We start from the raw sequence: 18241 nt of genomic DNA, 5'->3' as shown, positions 1-18241 counted from the left end.
TGAGCTTTTCTGACCACCACCACCACCCCACCCCCCCCTTCACCGATTTCTTACATCCTGTACGTACATGGCATATTCAGTAGGTTGAATATTAAGTTGAGAGACTCATGGTTACACGGGGTACTCCTAATATGTAATAATTATAGCAAGTGTTCCGGATTTCCTGCTGCTCTCTCCGGCGCACCTGGGGTTAATTTGATCCACTCCTACGAAACCCGTGTGAATCCCCCGGTGCTTGAGTCACTGCTCCCATCACCGATATACAGGATGATGCGGCTGCTGCGGCGCAGCCTCTGCATACAGCGGCCACGCCCGGGGCACAGAGCCAGCCAATCAGGGAGCAGAGCTGCCTTTTATAAGGCACAGTCCCGGCTGCTGCAGGACAGGGGATCAGTGTGACAGGCAGCTGCAGAGATACATAATAAAGCATCAGTGTGCAAACACTCTCTGGGATTATTACCCGTACTGGTGAGTGACATCTGTAGGATTCCTGCATATAAAAGTATATATTCCCTAAGTAAGATTGCATTATAGCTACTGCAAGCACGAATGAGAAGTCTCTGTGGGCACAATAGACAGCAGCGCTGCAAATGCACCATCTATGAATATGAATGCACGGGCTAGGAACTGTGTGCATCATGTGCAATATATCTGATGATGGTGACAATAATCGTACAATCGATTTCCCTAGAAATACTGCTTTTCAGTAGTACAGATGCGATATTCTTACTTTAATTGGTCATATTATTAGTTTTTCTTTTGGGAGGAGGATGCCAGTTACAAATGCTAATGTGTTTCCTATTTATCTGCCTACATTTGCATTTTTTTTACCCATTACAGCACAAATTATTGTAATTAACATCTATTTACTGCTTATTGCATAATTATTATATGCTACTTGATGTGGTTACTTGTTTTTACCAGCAAAAATGATGGAACGCAATATCACCCACAATGCCTGGAGCTAGAACAACTGAGATTATGGTTGTTGTTTTTTACAGCCTACTATATTAAAATAATAACAACAATAATTTGTTGTTGTTTATCTGAGGGACATTGGCATTACTGGTATATTATGACAAAATGGTCCCATATTTGTCTTCTGCCTTCTATGCTGATTTCTGGGTATACAGTACATCTGATACTGCAGTCTGATACGCCTGATAGATAATTGCTTAGTGAGGGGATATCGAAATGATAGTAGCTCCAATGCTACAATCAACATTTTATATTGTTCATTCTGAATACTGTAAGTGTAGGGTTTGAAATTGCGCTGAATAAAGCAAAATATGTATCCTGCAGGCTGATATAATAGTTTGGCAATACCTGTACTTCTCTTATTTACGGGTATGGGTGAAAACCGGACTAGGACAAAACCCCCGGACCGCCGGACCAGACATCAAACTCTGCATTTTGGAGCTTGTAGCCTCCGGTCCGGGGGGTGTCCTGTCCGGGGGGGCTGCCTGTGACACCTGTCACCAGGGAGAGGAGCAGAGGGAGAAAAAAGCCTCCCTGCATGGTCCGGTCATGTAGCAAAAACCGGACGGTCCGGACCACACAGGGAGGCTGTAATCACCCCTTCCCCATGTCCCTGGTGATAGCTATCACAGGGACCCCCCTGGACAAGACACCCCCCGACAGGACACCCCCGGACCGGACCCTATAAGCTCCGGACTGCAGATTTTGATGTCCTGTCCGGCAGTCCGGGGTTTAGTCCGGTCCGGTTTTTACATAGTCCCCTTATTTACTGTGAAGTAGATTTGACAGTATTTAAATGTGGCGTGATAAGTACTGGCAGCTCTGATTTATACTAGACTTCCTGTTTACCTTTTTTTTGAGACATACTGTACAAGTAGACTGGGGAAGCATGGTGCATTGGATAGCTGAGCTGCCTCGCAGTAGTAGTGCAGTCAAGGTTTTTATTCCAACCAGTGTGGTATTCTGCGTGGGTTTTGTATGGGCTCCCAAGAAATATTTCTGCAGGTTAATTGTCATTTTACATTAATAAATTATCCCTTGCGTTGCGTGTATGTCCATGTAATTGGGAAATAGATTGTAAGCTCCACTGGGACAGAGATTAATACGAAGAACTGAACTATTCTCTATAAAGCGCTGCGGAATATGTGTGCACTATGGGGGGTATTCAATTCCGACATACCTATTCAATGTGGGTGTTTTTGGATGGCTTTTCTGCTACCACAGATTCAACTTTATTTAAAGTGGAATCTGAAAAGAGAATCTGAAGATAGGGAAAAGAGACGAAAATGTCCACGTTTTTGAACGAAACATGTGGATTGGCGAGTTTTTTTGGCAATACATTTTTTTTCAACAGTGTCAATTTTTTTCGACCGACGAAAAATCAGCACTGAAATTGAATAGGTCGAATGTAAATTCAGTGAGAATTGTCGAAAAAGTGCAGATCTTTCCGACTTTCTGAAATAACGGCACAGATTGAATACCTTTAAATGTTTGTATAATCTACACCAGGCATGTCCAAACTATGGCCCTCCAGCTGTTGTGAAACTACAAGTTCCATCATGCCTTGCCACAGTTTTGCTATTAAGGAATGCTAAAACTATGGCAAGGCATGCTGGAATGTGTAGTTCCACAACAGCTGGAGGGCCACAGTTTGGACATGCCTGATCTACACAAACAGGTATGTAGAAACTACAGCCCTCTGGGCACATGTCTATGCTGTATGTGTTACTGAGCTCTTCTAGAAAAATACATTTTTCAATAAACATATTTTTTATTAAACTTTTTAAATGGTAAGATCTCATTTTGTGATTTTTATTTTAGAAAACGGCGTACTATAGAGATGAAGTTCATCCTCGCCTCAGCTATTCTGTTGGTGCTTCTTACAGGACTGGAATCGGTATGTTATTATCGCTGTTTATGTTACACTATGTTCTGGTACTATATATAATATAGATCTAATGAAACAAACTTTTTTCTCTTTTAGAAACCCCACAAAAAAGCAAAGGCGCAAGAAGGTATGAACTGTCTGCATGAATCTTACAAATGCAATGGAGTAAATGTGTCGCTCTCAGCATGTGTGTTGTGCACAAAGTTTCAGTGCTATGTATGTTTGTTAAAGAAGATTATAACAACAGACTACTTTAGTCAATTAAAACTTAGAGCTGAGATTGTATTATATAAGCAGCATTCATGTAAAAGATAAATATGATAAATGTACAGCTGGCTACACGCTATAGGATATGGACAATTTATCATTATGTAGCGATCTGTAACGATGAATCGGTCACATCATATAATGTGTACACACTATGGCCCTCATTCTACTCCTCTCGCTGGTACTGCGCATAAGCATTTCCTAGTGGGCGTAATTGATTATTTGCTGTCCCGTTCGCACGGAGCAGTGAGGGCAGAGGACATGGTGCGGCCATGATTTGGGTGCGGCGGGGGTGGCAGCTGAGATCACCAGATGTCAGATGCCCTCCCCTCTTCCTGTACATGGGTGTCACAAACCTTAATCACTAGAGAGTGACTTAGATTTGCAGCGCTGTAGAAATCATTCGATGGACAGCGACCATCGAATGATTTCGTCCCCTCACGCAAGCTGCAAATGGTTGATTATGCAAAACATACATTCGCATGTGTGCGGGGAAACTTGGCATGCGGTGGGTGGATGGACGGTTGTGTGGGCAGCGTTTGGTTGTCTCACAAGGCTGCGAAATCCGCATCTTTGCGAGTCAACCAGAATGAGGGCCTATATGCGTATTCCCGTGGGTCAGTGACATTCTCTGTAGTCCATACAAGCAGCTAAATCTGTAGATATTGTCAATGACAGCTATACTCCTGGGCATGGCCACTTTTTGGTTGTTTGGAAGATAGCACAGTGGCCTTTATTCAGACCTGATTGCAGTACAAATTTGTTTGGAAAATTGGCAAAACCATGTGCACTGCAGGTGGGGCAGATGTAACATGTGCAGAGAGAGTTAGATTTGGGTGGGGTGTGTTGAAACTGAAATCTAAATTGCAGTGTAAAAATAATGCAGCCAGTATTGACCCTGCACAGAAACAAAATAACTCGCACAAATCTAACTCTTCTGCACATGTTACATCTGCCCCAACTGCAGTGCATGTGGTTTTGCCCATTTTCAAAACAAATTTGTACTGCAATCAGATCTGAATAAGGGCCTGTGTGTACACGCTATTTCATTTGACCGAGGGTTCCAGGGAAATTATTATATTGTTTGCACATCGTACAGTGTGTACCCTGCTTTACGCTACATTTGGAAGTCTTTTGCTTTATTTAGTTTTCTATTGCATTGTTTTGTGAGTGTTTTTATGTGTTTATGTTTACAGTTTCTTTTCACTCTCCACAGAATGTGTCTGCTTGCATGGAGGAAGTTGTGCCTATTCCAGAATCAACAAAAAATATTTCAGATGTGTCTGCCCTATAGGGTACACTGGAGTGCACTGTGAAACAGGTATGTTACCAACAAACATGCTAACAGTGCACAGCTCAAACAGAAACATAGAGGATTATATTTACTAAAGTACGGGATTTGCAGAAGTGGAGGATTTGCGGAAGAGGAGATTCTTCCCATAACAACCAATCAGATTCCACTTATAATTTATCTAGCACCTTCTAGAAGATAATAACCAGAATCTGGTTTCTATGTGGGGAACAACTCTACTCCTGCAAACCTGCACTTTAGAAAATATACCGCAGAGTCTCTGTGTATCTTGGCTTTTGCAGTTGCACTTAGGGCGCAAGGCTGTGAGATGTGTCATTGTGACTTTGTTTACTTGCTGTTGTGTATCTGGAATTGTATGGCATGGGATATAACTCCCGACTTTAGCTATATTCACTATGTAATTTGAATATGCTTGGTATGTTTCTGATACAATATCTTTTCCAGATTTGAGATCCAAGTGCTACAAAGACACTGGCCGTGATTACCGTGGTACAGCATCCAAATCCGGCAGCAACTCTGATTGTCTGCATTGGGATTCTCCACTCTTAAGAAATCATTACTTTAATGCTCAAATGAAGGATGCACTAAAGCTTGGACTGGGGAAGCACAACTACTGCAGGTAATTCACCTATTACTTGCTACGGAGTTGAGTTCTAGCTGAGGGGGTTAGACTGGTTCAGTCGCAAAGGCACAATCACTCTTGAATGGACAAAACTATGTGCACTGCAGGTGGGGCTGATGTAACATGTGCAGAGAGAGTTTGATTAGGGTGGGGGGTGTACTTCAAACTTATATCTATATTGCAGTGTAAAAATAAAGCAGCCACTATTTACCCTGCACAGAAACAATAAAACACACAAATCTAACACTGGGCTAGATTCTCTAAGCTTCAAAAGTGATAAAATGGAGAGTGATAAACAGACAGCCAATCAGCTCCTACCTGCCATGTCACAGACTGTGTTTGAAAAATGTCAGACAGGAGCTGATTGGCTGGCGGTTTATCACTCTCCATTTTATCACTTTTGAAGCTTAGAGAATCTGTCCCACTCTCTGCACGTTACATCTGCCCCACCGTCAGTGCATATGGTTTTGTCCATTAGAGAGTGATTGTGCCTTTGCAAGTGAACCAGAATAACCCCCGGAATCCACACACAAATAAGGATTTGTTAACCTACCTTAGCTAACCTACCAGCCTCATTAAAGATGTAATAAGCAATTAACTGGCCTTCCACAATTCTACAAGTCATAGCATACCTCATTCTGCAGCTGTTACACCACAGTACAGAAACACCTATACTGTATATCCATTCTCTTTTCTCTCTCAGATCCTTCTCTTTTTCCAATAGACTTATATGGCTTGATCTCAACATAATCTATGAACAATGTATCCTCTAAGGGTTGTAACGATAAACATTTTCCCCTAACAGGAACCCAAACAATGGTCTCAGACCATGGTGCTACTTTATGGGACCATCCGGCATCGTAAGCATGTTTTGCCAGCTGCCGAAATGTGACGAAGTAACCACAGGTGGGTGCACAGTATAACAAATAATTCACAACCTGTTGCAAAATACAAATGTGGATCATATGCCAAAAATACCATGCATACTTCAGTTTTTCAGTACAATGTCTCCATCTAGTGGTGTTTAAGATATACTGCATGTATGAAACAATGCATGCTACAGTCAAAGGGGTTTGGTTCTGGTTTGTGTGCTCCTATGATAATTTGCATCTGAGCGCGGTGTTTATTATTTGTGCATGCACATTTCTGAGCATGTGTATGCACAAGCGCACGGACTCACCCATTGCGGCCAGGGGGGGGGGGGGGGGATGTTAGCTGCCCACCATTTTCCCCTCAGGAATACACCTAAGTGTCGTTTTGCGTTTACCCTCCACATCATTCGATGGTCAGTGACATCAAATGATGACGGTATTTCCCTATAGACTGTGAATGGATGTTAATGTGAAGGCCTGCGAAAGGGGGTGGCGGCATTTACGAGTGGCGGGTGAAAAAATGTCACGCAGCGATGCGTGTCAAACAGAATAACCCCCAAAATGTCATGTGATAAGTTCCTTGTTACTGCGCTTTGGATTTTGGAGGTCACTGTTGACTGTACAATCCAGTGTCCCATACTGCCGCAGAGAGCAATAGTCAAATGGGAATTCAGCGAGTTCTATTGACATAATGGCCATATCGCAGGAGGTTAGGCTTTTTAGTATTACCGCCATATTTGTATTTTTGTGAATGCACCAGGATGACCATACTTACTTTTTATGATACAGAATCCTCCTGTGGACGTCGTCAGCACAGAATGTATAAAATAGTTGGGGGAAGCAGCAATCCTATTGAATCGCAGCCATGGCTAGCCACCTTGTACCAGGTGAACAGGAGAAACAGACAGCAGCAGTACTTCCAGTGTGGAGCAAGTCTCATTCACCCTTGCTGGGTGCTTACTGCAGCCCACTGCTTCCCAGACAGGTAGGTGGCCTTGCAGCATTCTGTCTAATCAGCACACAGATAATAACTGGGGGAAAACAAAATTCAGATTTGTCGCATGCAGTCCCCAGGGAGCTGCAGGCAGAGGGAGCCGTGAGCAGAGCGGGGTGGGGGGGCTGCAAGCAGAGAGACAGTTTGCGCACTGGGCGGCAAGGGGATCAGATTAGCGGGTAGCGTAGGCGAAGCCGGGCAGCAGCGGACACATAGAAAAAAAACACATAGAAATGAATGGACAGCCAGTGATTGGCTGAGAGCTCTCTGACTGAGAGAGCTCTTAGCCAATCACTGACTGTCCATTCATTTCTATGTGCGCCCGCTGCTGTCCGGCTTCCCCTATGCTACCCGGTCTCTGGTACCTATTGCGGCGTTCACCACCCAGCCCACTGCCTCCCCCGCCCGGCTCTCTGCTTGCGGCGATCATGGCCCAGGTCAGTGCGCCCACTGCCTCTCCAGCCCGGCTTCTTGCTTCAGCCCGCCCCGCTCAGCTGCCAGCTTCCTATACGTCGTGTCCCTTGCCCGCCTCCAGGCTGCACATAAGATTTACTGAATCTTATGTGCAGCCCGTCTGACCTCCCGACCCCGACCTGATGCGCACAGGACCGCACATCGGGTCGGATGGGATGTCTGCACATACGATTTGGGCCGATTTCACTGCCCGATCCATCAATCGGGCCCAAATCGCACAGTGTATGGGGGCCTTATGACTTGCAACCCTGTTTGACCTTTGATGTTTGTGTTCTATTTAGTGAATTTCCAGAGCCCAAGGATTATGTGGTCATCCTGGGAAAATCAAACATTGACGAGACAAATGAGCACAGGGAACAGAGATTTGAGGTGGAGAAAATAATCCGTCACCAACATTACACTGAGAGGACAAACGCACTCGACAATGATATTGGTAAGAGATTCGAAAACAAAGACTTAGTGATGGGAAAAAAGCAGCAACAAATTGCAAGGTCCTTTCTTAATTAGTTCAAGTAGAAAAAATGGCCAGCATACAAATGTTTAGTGTACGTAGAGTACATATATGTAAAAAGGTATTGTTTTCTATGAAACAAGTGCTTTCTTTCGCAAGAGTATAGGCTGTAGTCAATGCGGCTGGCGAGGGGGTTTAAAGGCAAGGATCATCGAAAACAAGCAATCCTTGCGTTTAACCCCGATGCCAGCTGCTCACCTTATTTAACGTCCCTGGAGAATCCTTGCTATCAGAGGATTCTCCCTAACAGCAAGGCTCGCAGCTAATGCAGGGAGCCCACTGAATTTAGCCGTGAGCCTAAGTATTTTGGTGGCCGCACACGCCGTTTCCACGGTGCTGTAAAGATGTGAAAACGGCGTGTGCAGGGGGGGGGTGGGTAGTTGAATTCTGACCGTGCGAGCTGTGAAAGCTTGTATAAGGCATTGAGGGGTAGATTTATTAAGCTTGGTGAAGTGGTAAAGTGTCTGGTTTTTATCACCGGACAATCAGCTACTACCTGTCATTTTTCAAACCAAGCCCGTAACTTCATAGGTAGGAGCTGATTGGTCGTGATAAAAACCAGACACTTTATCACTTCACCGAAGTGCCCCTGAGTACTGCCAAATAGGTTTTCCTGTCCTGCTATTAACGCCCAGAACTTTTTCTTATAGCACTAATAAAGATACGTTCTGCATCCGGACAATGTGCCATGATGACCAGTTCTGTACAGACCGCCTGTTTGCCATCAGTTGACATGAGGATTAAGGACGGAACACCCTGTGAGATTGCTGGATTTGGAAAGGAGGCATATGGTAAATGTATACACTATTTCCGACTTATTAATATTGTACCGTCTACTCTAGTATATAGAAATGTATGTTTAGTCAGTGCTCTGCCAGGGCTTACTTGCCTTTATTTCTCCTTCCTCCAGATAGTATTACGTTCTCTCAGACACTGAAGTCCACATCTGTTCAGCTCATCTCCCAGGATGTGTGCCAGTCACAGCAATACTATGGGAAACTGATTAACAGCAATATGTTTTGTGCTGGACATCCAGAGTGGAAAGTGGATGCTTGCAAGGTGAGCTGATGACAATAATGAGAAAACTGTTTGGACCTAATGGGGTTTATTTACTAAGATGGGAGTTCTATTGAATATGGCATGGGATGTTGCTATGGGCAACCAAACCGATTCTATTATCTTTTAGAAGGTATTAAATAAATAAGTAGGTTCTGATTGGTTGCTGTATGCAACATCTCATCTTCGATAGAACTACCATCTTAAAATATACCCCAATGAGTCTTTCCTAAACAATGACTGCCCCCTAGTGGTTATCTGAACTCATGAGTGAATGTATTGCAAGTGAGTGCACAAACTGGTCTTTTGTCATATTAACATTTTTCTAATGATTTATTTGAATTCCTTTCTTTTTAGGGAGATTCCGGTGGCCCTCTGACCTGCCAGTACAATGGGCAAATGGTGCTATATGGTATAATTAGCTGGGGGGAGGAATGTGCCAAGGAGAACAAACCTGGAGTGTACACCCGAATCACAAACTACATCTACTGGATACAGGAGAACATGGCCGAAACTAGCAATGTGAGAAATAAGATTGCTGAACCGATTAATGTGAGAAATAACATCATTCCAAAATGAGCATATAGTCTGATCAACAGCTCAGATTAAAGGGAAGGTAAAGGAGAGAAGGGAAACCTCTTGGGCTCACTCCGGCAGCCAATCCTGTCTAGTAGTTTGTTAAGAACGGACAGCGTGTGTTTGTAAGATATGACACGCTGCAAATGTAGTTCCAGCTTTTATTTTTTTGCTGTTTATTACTACATACTTAGTAATAGTGTGTACATGCACGTATGATGTAAGATTGTGCACATGAGTTTTCTACCCTGAGTTTATGAATGGAGTGTAATGTACGTATAGGCTTTGCACGGAATACAGGACATTGCAGAACACAGGCAGAGAAAATAGTGCATAGTCTCTTATTGGGATAAATAGGATTTATGTGCTGCTAAGTCCTAGATGTGTTCTCTGTGCTGTCCATACTGTTATCCCTCAGGCTCAATACACCTAGCAGCCTAAATTGGGTATAGCTTACATCAGTGGTGTCAAACTCATGGCCCTCCAGCTGTTGTGTAACTACATGTCCCAGCATGCCCTGCCACAGATTTTATATAATGGATTGCTAAAACTGTGGCAGGGCATGCTGGGACGTGTAGTTCCACAACAGCTGGATGGCCACGAGTTTCACACCACGGGCTTACATTACTGTGTTCGTCAATAACATATTTCCCTTATAAATGAAGTTATTAATTTATTTGCACTGAATCCATGTTGAACCCCTTAACTGTACCAAGAAAACTATAAACATGCTGTCAATGAAGTTGGAGATACATAAGTGCTACCATTCATAGGAGGATGATGTAGCTAACTTTCCAAAGATGATACATTGAGAAGTTACCCATATCAGCTTCTTGCTATCATGTATGATGTATATTTAATGAGCTGATAGATTGAATTTGATTGGCTGCTATGGGCAATGCCACCTGTCCTCTTAAAGCTAGGTACACATATATACAATCGTCGGGCCGTTCTTCCAATCTGGGGGCAAACGGACGTTCGATTGTATAGGTGTGTACGCTGTCCCAATTGCTGCTGTGCGATCGATAAACGGCCAAAAACGCTCTTGGCCGTCCACGGTCGGTCGGTCGAAGGTTCTTTGCTGCTTAATATTTCATCCGACAGGACGGCTCCATATCGGAACAAAAGTGAAGTGTGTACGCACGTTCGATCGATATGCTTGACAGTTTGACAAAGCACGGTGGTATGCTGCATTATGAGAGACCCTGTAACCCTTTGCCTGCTGTTTTAACTAATGTGTGTTTAATGCCTCACTGCCCAACACTTTAGAGGCATCACTTTAAGACATTAATCAATGTTGAAGTTTTAATAGAGTGTGCTGGAAGCTCTTTGCAGGGCACCATAACACACTATTAAAACTTCAACATTGATTAATGTCTTAAAGTGATGCCTCTAAAGTGTTGGGCAGTGAGGCATTAAACACACATTAGTTAAAACAGCAGGCAAAGGGTTACAGGGTCTCTCATATACTTCTTCTTGCGATTGTTTGGACGGGAGTACATCGGACGTCGCAAGTAAAATTGTACATATGTGTACGCGCAGAACGGTCGTATGTTTTGGACGGCCGAACGTGTATTCGGTCGATCGAACGGTCGCAAGAAAAATGAAATTGTACATATGTGTACCCAGCTTTAGATGGTCTGATACATCCCCTCAGGGTAAAGTTTTTGAGATGGTGACCATGCATGTAATAATGAATGTGCAGCTTTGCCATACATGTGGTGTGCCAAATAAAACTCGGACTGGCATGCAAAATTATTTCTGGGTCAGTGGGGCTTGCAATTGCAAGATGATAGACATGTATCCAGTAGCTGCCGCCTTCTGACCTTGTGTACCAATATAAGCCCTGGCTACTTTGTGGAGAACACATCTCACAGATATCGCCATTTTTTCCTGATGTTGCCTATGATATCACGTGTGTAGCTAGCATACGAATTCCCCATTCACTGCTTGCCCTGGAACAATGTACTTAGAACACATTGGTCATATAATCAGTATGTTAGTCAGGTGACTTTTTTGAAGTCCTTAGTGAGTGTCTTGAGCATTTCAAAGAATAGCTTTTTACCAGTGACTATTAAGAAAATGTTCACTGTAAATGGCAATTAGATGTAATTTTCTTCAAAAATTAAGAGGTTTGATACGGCTAAACGCTGTTTACTGAACAAGTCCTCATAAGGGTGTATCCACTAGTCAAGGTGGCATGAACTTTGTACATACATAATCAGTAAATTATTTAGAAGTTTAATAATTTATATAATTATTTAAAATATATATATATATTTATTTCTGTGGAAGGAACATTGTTGTTTACATAAATGTTATTTTTGTATTTTAAATCAGCAACGCTATAGAGGTGATTTGTTTACATTTTACTATTATGATTTATTAGTGGATATACATGTTATTCTACAAGTTGCTCTATGGTGCCCTTTTGTGGAGGAGGCACTCAGCAACAGCTTTCATAAAAGATTAGCAATACACACTGGTATTTAATGCATAGATTTAGTAATTACATTGGTTTTACAATTACATTACAGTATATATGGTTTTTGTTGAGTTTATAAGTGTGTTCATTTTGTGTTTTTTTAAACATTAAGTGGGAAAATAGAATGTTGTTATGTTATTCATCCAAACTCCAATGCCTTTTATTGAATTTACAATGTGATACCTGTATTACGGAAATGAAAGTTGTTTTTAACTGCACTGGAGCATGTCAGACACGGAAATAGAAAAAGTTGCAAACCTTACACAAGTTAAAAGCATAGAAATGGCAAATATTTGCATTTTGTACAAAGATTCTTCCTGCCCTGACATTTATATGCACTTCATTGATGTTATTAATAAACGTATGTTACATAGAGGGCCATCTGACCTGGCTTTTTACTAAATGTTGGGAGGGAGGGTGTGTCGGGGCAAAGGGCATAAAGTCATTGCTAGCTTACCTTCAGTTCATCTTATATTATATCTCCAAAGTCATTTTGTATTCTGGGTTAGCAATGTACCACTCATCAATTATACAACATTTGCAGTAGAAAAAGTATGTTTCCACACCTTAATCCATTCCTCTATGTTCCCAAATCAATATGCATTTGTTTATCCCTACTGGTATATCAACTGTATTGCAACTCACACTATCAGCTAATAAAAGACGCATTGTGGGTGAATTTTTTTTTTTTTTTAAAGCAGCAATCATTTACACTTCCAAATCAAACTGGTTTTGCTGTGTAAATGATTGCCGCTTAAAAAAACCCTGGAGATTTCTTACCAAATCTCTCACTTTCTGAATCTCTCATCCTATTAAATTTCACCCTTTGTGTTTTAGGTAACAGTTAATATTACTAATGAATGTATTTAACCAAACAGCAACAGCAGAACAGCTTAAATGCAGTACTGTAACCCAGTGTGTACTAGGTATGCAAAGACAGAAGATAAGACAAATGCCAAGATCACATGATCACATTATCTGTAGTGTTGCTGGTTTACAATACTTGTTTTATCTAGTAACAAGGTGCAAGTTCCATAACTACAAATGTGCCCCACTCTGCCTCAGAATACATAATCTTATAATATATCTGTAAGGGCAGATGGCAACCTTTTAATGACCGACATTATGTGCCTTGTTTACCTGCATATGATTTCTTATGGGCTGGTCCCTTCAGCAATCCTAAATGTATTGTTCAAAATGTTTATTTGTACTATTTTTTTTTTATTGTCAATTGTTATTATTTTATGTTAATAAACTTTTATGAATATCCATGTGTTTTGTACATGATGTCATTTGATGTGTCCAGTACAGTGTCAAGATCTATTAAAGTATAGGTACCCTATAGAAACAAAAGTCCTGAAATATAATAATAAAGCATAAAACATTCTGGAGATAGGTTCAACAAACAAAGGTAGTTCTATTGTACAAAGTGGTAAGAATATGTTTATCACAGACGTGTCTCATATAATGCAATGGAAATTAAAAGACTTGCATCAAAAACTTGTTTTAACTCAGTACTAAGTAAAGTGATTGTATTGAATCCTTGAATATAGCTTATTTAGATTTCATTAAGTCATTTGTATCCAGTAATAATATAATCAAAATAAATGTGGACTTGAGTCAAAGATGTTGGACTGAAAAAGGGTTTGACAAAAGGAAAGGAGAGTACGGGCTATATTCAATGCCGTTTAGGTGAGCTATGACGGTGAGCAGTGCCAATAGCTTGGCATCATAGCTCACAGTCAGTATTCAACTGACCTCCCCTTCACTCACCGTTTCCACCTCGTTGGTTCTATTCAGCGAGTTGGAAATGGTGAGGGCGGCCATCAAAATGGCAAGGCCGGCCGCTATATGCAGCGTGTTCGCTGCATTTGTGGAGAACCTTACATACGGCAAGCGGCCGGCGAGGGGCTACATGGCAAGGATGGCTTGTTTTCATCAATCCTTGCCAAAAACAAGCTGTCCTCGTCGCACAAACCCCCTCGCCGGTGACGTTGAATACTGTCCTATTGAGTTGTAGTCCACGCTCATAGGTCAGGCTTATAACATTCATTGCTTAATATATACATTATCTATACTACTTGAGGTCCTGTTATGTTTTTTTATGCAGGGGATACAAAGTTTTGTAGCTAGGATGGTTACTCAGAAGGGGTAAATCAAATGATTAATGACTAGAACAGGCATTTCCAACATCAGTCCTCATCGAAAGCTCACAGTCCAGGTATTGGTGATAGCCATGGTGATGTAATTATTGCCTCAATTATTTTAAATGAACCATCTACGCCGACACCTTAATATCACTAAAACCTGGACTGTTAGTGTGCCCTGATGACCAACGTTAGGAATGCCTGGACTAGAGTCTATGGAATGGACAAAAGTGTGGAATCTAAAATTTAAAATATCAAACTGTAAACTATCATCTGTTGAGGACAAAAAATAGAAAGTTGGGCACAGAATGTATAGTTCTGTAATGTCAATGGGGGAAAGGGACATTGGATGTATAATATAGTCTCAGATGATATAAAGGTGAGCAAGCAATGTAGCCAAGAAGTAAGAAAGGCAATATAGTGCTTGGTTGTACAGAATGTTTAGTGGAAGCTAAACTGCCACTTTACAGATTACTGGTGATAAGACATTGGCTTCAGTATTGTGTACTGTTCTGGTGGTGCTAGTACTGGGGATTGTTCTGGTGGCACTAGTACTGGGGATTGTTCTGGTGGCTCTAGTACTGGGGATTGTTCTGGTGGCTCTAGTACTGGGTACTGTTCTGGTGGCTCTAGTACTGGGTACTGTTCTGGTGGCTCTAGTACTGGGTACTGTTCTGGTGGCTCTAGTATTGGGTACTGTTCTGGTGGCTCTAGTACTGGGTACTGTTCTGGTGGCTCTAGTACTGGGTACTGTTCTGGTGGCGCTAGTACTGGGTACTGTCCTGGTGGCGCTAGTACTGGGTACTGTCCTGGTGGCGCTAGTACTGGGTAATGTTCTGGTGGATCTAGTACTGGGTACTGTTCTGGTGGTTCTAGTACTGTGTATTGTTCTGGTGGCTCTAGTACTGGGTACTGTTCTGGTGGCTCTATTACTGGGTACTGTTCTGGTGGCTCTAGTACTGGGTACTGTTCTGGTGGCGCTAGTACTGGGTACTGTCCTGGTGGCGCTAGTACTGGGTACTGTCCTGGTGGATCTAGTACTGGGTACTGTTCTGGTGGTTCTAGTACTGTGTATTGTTCTGGTGGTTCTAGTACTGTGTATTGTTCTGGTGGCTCTAGTACTGGGTACTGTTCTGGTGGCTCTAGTACTGGGTATTGTTCTGGTGGTTCTAGTACTGTGTATTGTTCTGGTGGCTCTAGTACTGGGTACTGTTCTGGTGGCTCTAGTACTGGGTACTGTTCTGGTGGCTCTAGTACTGGGGATTGTTCTGGTGGCTCTAGTACTGGGTACTGTTCTGGTGGCTCTAGTACTGGGTACTGTTCTGGTGGCTCTAGTACTGGGTACTGTTCTGGTGGCTCTAGTACTGGGTACTGTTCTGGTGGCTCTAGTACTGGGTACTGTTCTGGTGGCTCTAGTACTGGGTACTGTTCTGGTGGCTCTAGTACTGGGTACTGTTCTGGTGGCGCTAGTACTGGGTACTGTCCTGGTGGCGCTAGTACTGGGTACTGTCCTGGTGGCGCTAGTACTGGGTAATGTTCTGGTGGATCTAGTACTGGGTACTGTTCTGGTGGTTCTAGTACTGTGTATTGTTCTGGTGGCTCTAGTACTGGGTACTGTTCTGGTGGCTCTATTACTGGGTACTGTTCTGGTGGCTCTAGTACTGGGTACTGTCCTGGTGGCGCTAGTACTGGGTACTGTCCTGGTGGATCTAGTACTGGGTACTGTCCTGGTGGATCTAGTACTGGGTACTGTCCTGGTGGTTCTAGTACTGTGTATTGTTCTGGTGGCTCTAGTACTAGGTACTGTTCTGGTGGTGCTAGTACAGGGTGCGGTTCTGGTGGCTCTAGTACTGGGTATTGTTCTGGTGGCTCTATCTCCTAAAAGACATTCACAACATAAAAAAATAAAAAATCGGAAACTATCTACTAAAATTGAATATTAAAATATATCAAGGTTATTAATAAGTGATAATATTAATGATTAATAAAAAATATTTGTAGAACAAGGAGCCTTGCATGCCCATTCCCGTCCCAGCATGCACGCATATGTAAGTGACTTGAAAGTCACTTTTATATGCGTGCACCTTCCACATTTTTCGATGGTCGGCAACCATCGAAAGATGTGGGTGTTCCCCGCAGCATGTGAATGGATGTTTATGTTAAAACATTATGGGGGGGTGGGTATCCCGGCACTTGCCAGGCAGGGTTTGCGAATTTGCAGCCTTACAAATCACCCAGAATAACCCCCATAATGTATTAGATCCGGCACTCCATTGTGACTGTCTTGCCTGGCTGCTCTCCTACGTGGGACCCCACAAATAGGTCCAATAAACAGGCGGCATTCTGGGACTTGTAAATGCGCAGAAAAGTGGTGTTTAATCAATGTTTCGTGCTTACATATCATCTGGACACTCACAGTGTATAAACAGTGCAAAAGCAAGACATACGGTACACTGTATACTTACAAATAGAAGATTCCCACACCTCCGGTCCTGCCCCCAGTCTGTTTGCGCTTTTGGTTACACACAGAAATGAGGGATGGCCATTGACCATCGATGATTCTAAATCATTGATGGTTTATGGCCGATGTCAAATACTTTTGCCATCGATGGGGGAGAACCAGATGGTTTCCCTCCATCGATGGCACAGAAAAATCAATGTTCTCTTTTCTTTTTTTTTTTCAAAGTGCGGGGACACGGAGCATAGCTCTGCCCCTGACACCTGTGGAGCCCCACAGGCCAATCAGTCAAACACAATGGATGACCATCAATATGTAAAAATATCGATGTTCATCCATTGCATAGTTTATCATTATCAATGGGCAGTAGTGCCATTGATGTTACCATCATGTTACAGTAGATAAGGCACACTTTTTCTTCAAACTAATTGGTTTTGACAGGTCCACGCCCCTTTTATACAGTTTGTCCACGCCCCCATTTATCCGCGTTTGATATCAAACTTGATACGATCGTATCACGTTTGATATCAAAGTGGTATAAATAATATTAACCCCCGTATTAAAATATAATTGGTTTGATACTGTAACTTCATACACTGATATTGGTTATGTGAAATAACACATATATAAAGTACGCTTAATGTTATCTTAATCAGCTGGTAGAATTTCTAAACATAATGCTAAAAAAGTTGTTAGAAAAATATGGTATACAACAGATATATAATTCGTAGAACTGTAGATCTTGTTTTATATCAAATTTGATTTGTGTAGGATGTCGCGCAACGCCGATCATCAAAACAGCCGGCTGAAAGCCAGTTATTATAACGTATTAAAGCCAGGGAGTTTTTGCGGCTTTGATAAATATTATAAAGCTTTGAAAAATAAATTTAAAAGATCCGATGTGAGAAAATGGTTACAAGAGCAAGACGCGTACACATTGCACAAACCGGCTAGAAAAAACTATAAAAGGAATATGATATGCGTATCGGATATAAATCAACAGTGGCAATGTGATTTGGTATCACTCATAGATCTGGCAAAGCACAACGACGGCGTAAAATATATACTAACCGTCATCGATATATTCAGTAAGAGGGCCTGGGCTGAAAGTCTGACTGCTAAGAGCGCGACGACTGTCGCTAAGGCTTTTGAAAAATTATTCCAACAGGGGGACGTACCGCGGAAACTACAAACCGATAATGGTAAAGAGTTTCTAAACAAAGTCCTAAAAAAGTTGTTAGAAAAATACGGTATACAACATTTCACAACCAATAATGATGTGAAAGCAGCCGTTATAGAACGCTTCAATAGGACTTTAAAAACACGAATGTGGCGATATTTCACGGCGAATAATACATACCGATATATAGACGTTTTACAAGCGTTCATTACCAGTTATAATAACACATACCATAGAACGATTAAGCGGGCGCCGAATGAGGTGGATGGCTCTAATGCGCTGGATGTCTTCAAGACGATATATGGCGATTACTTTAGAAGTAAGAAAACAAAGGCTTGTTTAGCGATCGGGGACCACGTTCGTATCTCAAAATATAAGGATATATTTCAGAAAGGTTACGAACAGAGTTTTTCTGAGGAAA

The 18241-nt window shown here is 42.2% G+C and overlaps 1 protein-coding gene across 1 annotated transcript in view; it reads left to right on the top strand.

Annotated features, from left to right (window-relative positions):
* The first annotated feature begins 358 nt into the window (after positions 1-358).
* The window catches only part of PLAU (plasminogen activator, urokinase), a 39700-nt gene continuing 21817 nt past the window's right edge, over positions 359-18241 (top strand). The window contains exons 1-11 of the mRNA XM_083146196.1: positions 359-468; positions 2800-2875; positions 2963-2993; positions 4350-4454; positions 4890-5064; positions 5873-5973; positions 6729-6924; positions 7689-7840; positions 8569-8709; positions 8829-8977; positions 9332-9496. Of these exons, the coding sequence (XP_083002322.1) occupies positions 2819-2875; positions 2963-2993; positions 4350-4454; positions 4890-5064; positions 5873-5973; positions 6729-6924; positions 7689-7840; positions 8569-8709; positions 8829-8977; positions 9332-9496 (1272 nt within the window). The 5' untranslated portion in view covers positions 359-468; positions 2800-2818. The remainder of the gene's footprint in view (positions 469-2799; positions 2876-2962; positions 2994-4349; positions 4455-4889; positions 5065-5872; positions 5974-6728; positions 6925-7688; positions 7841-8568; positions 8710-8828; positions 8978-9331; positions 9497-18241) is intronic.

The sequence above is a fragment of the Crinia signifera genome, chromosome 6, assembly GCF_055691185.1.
Source record: "Crinia signifera chromosome 6, ASM5569118v1, whole genome shotgun sequence".
NCBI classification, from domain to species: domain Eukaryota; kingdom Metazoa; phylum Chordata; class Amphibia; order Anura; family Myobatrachidae; genus Crinia; species Crinia signifera.
Note: the sequence above shows the minus strand (reverse complement) of the source record. Positions and strands in the feature narration are given on the sequence as shown.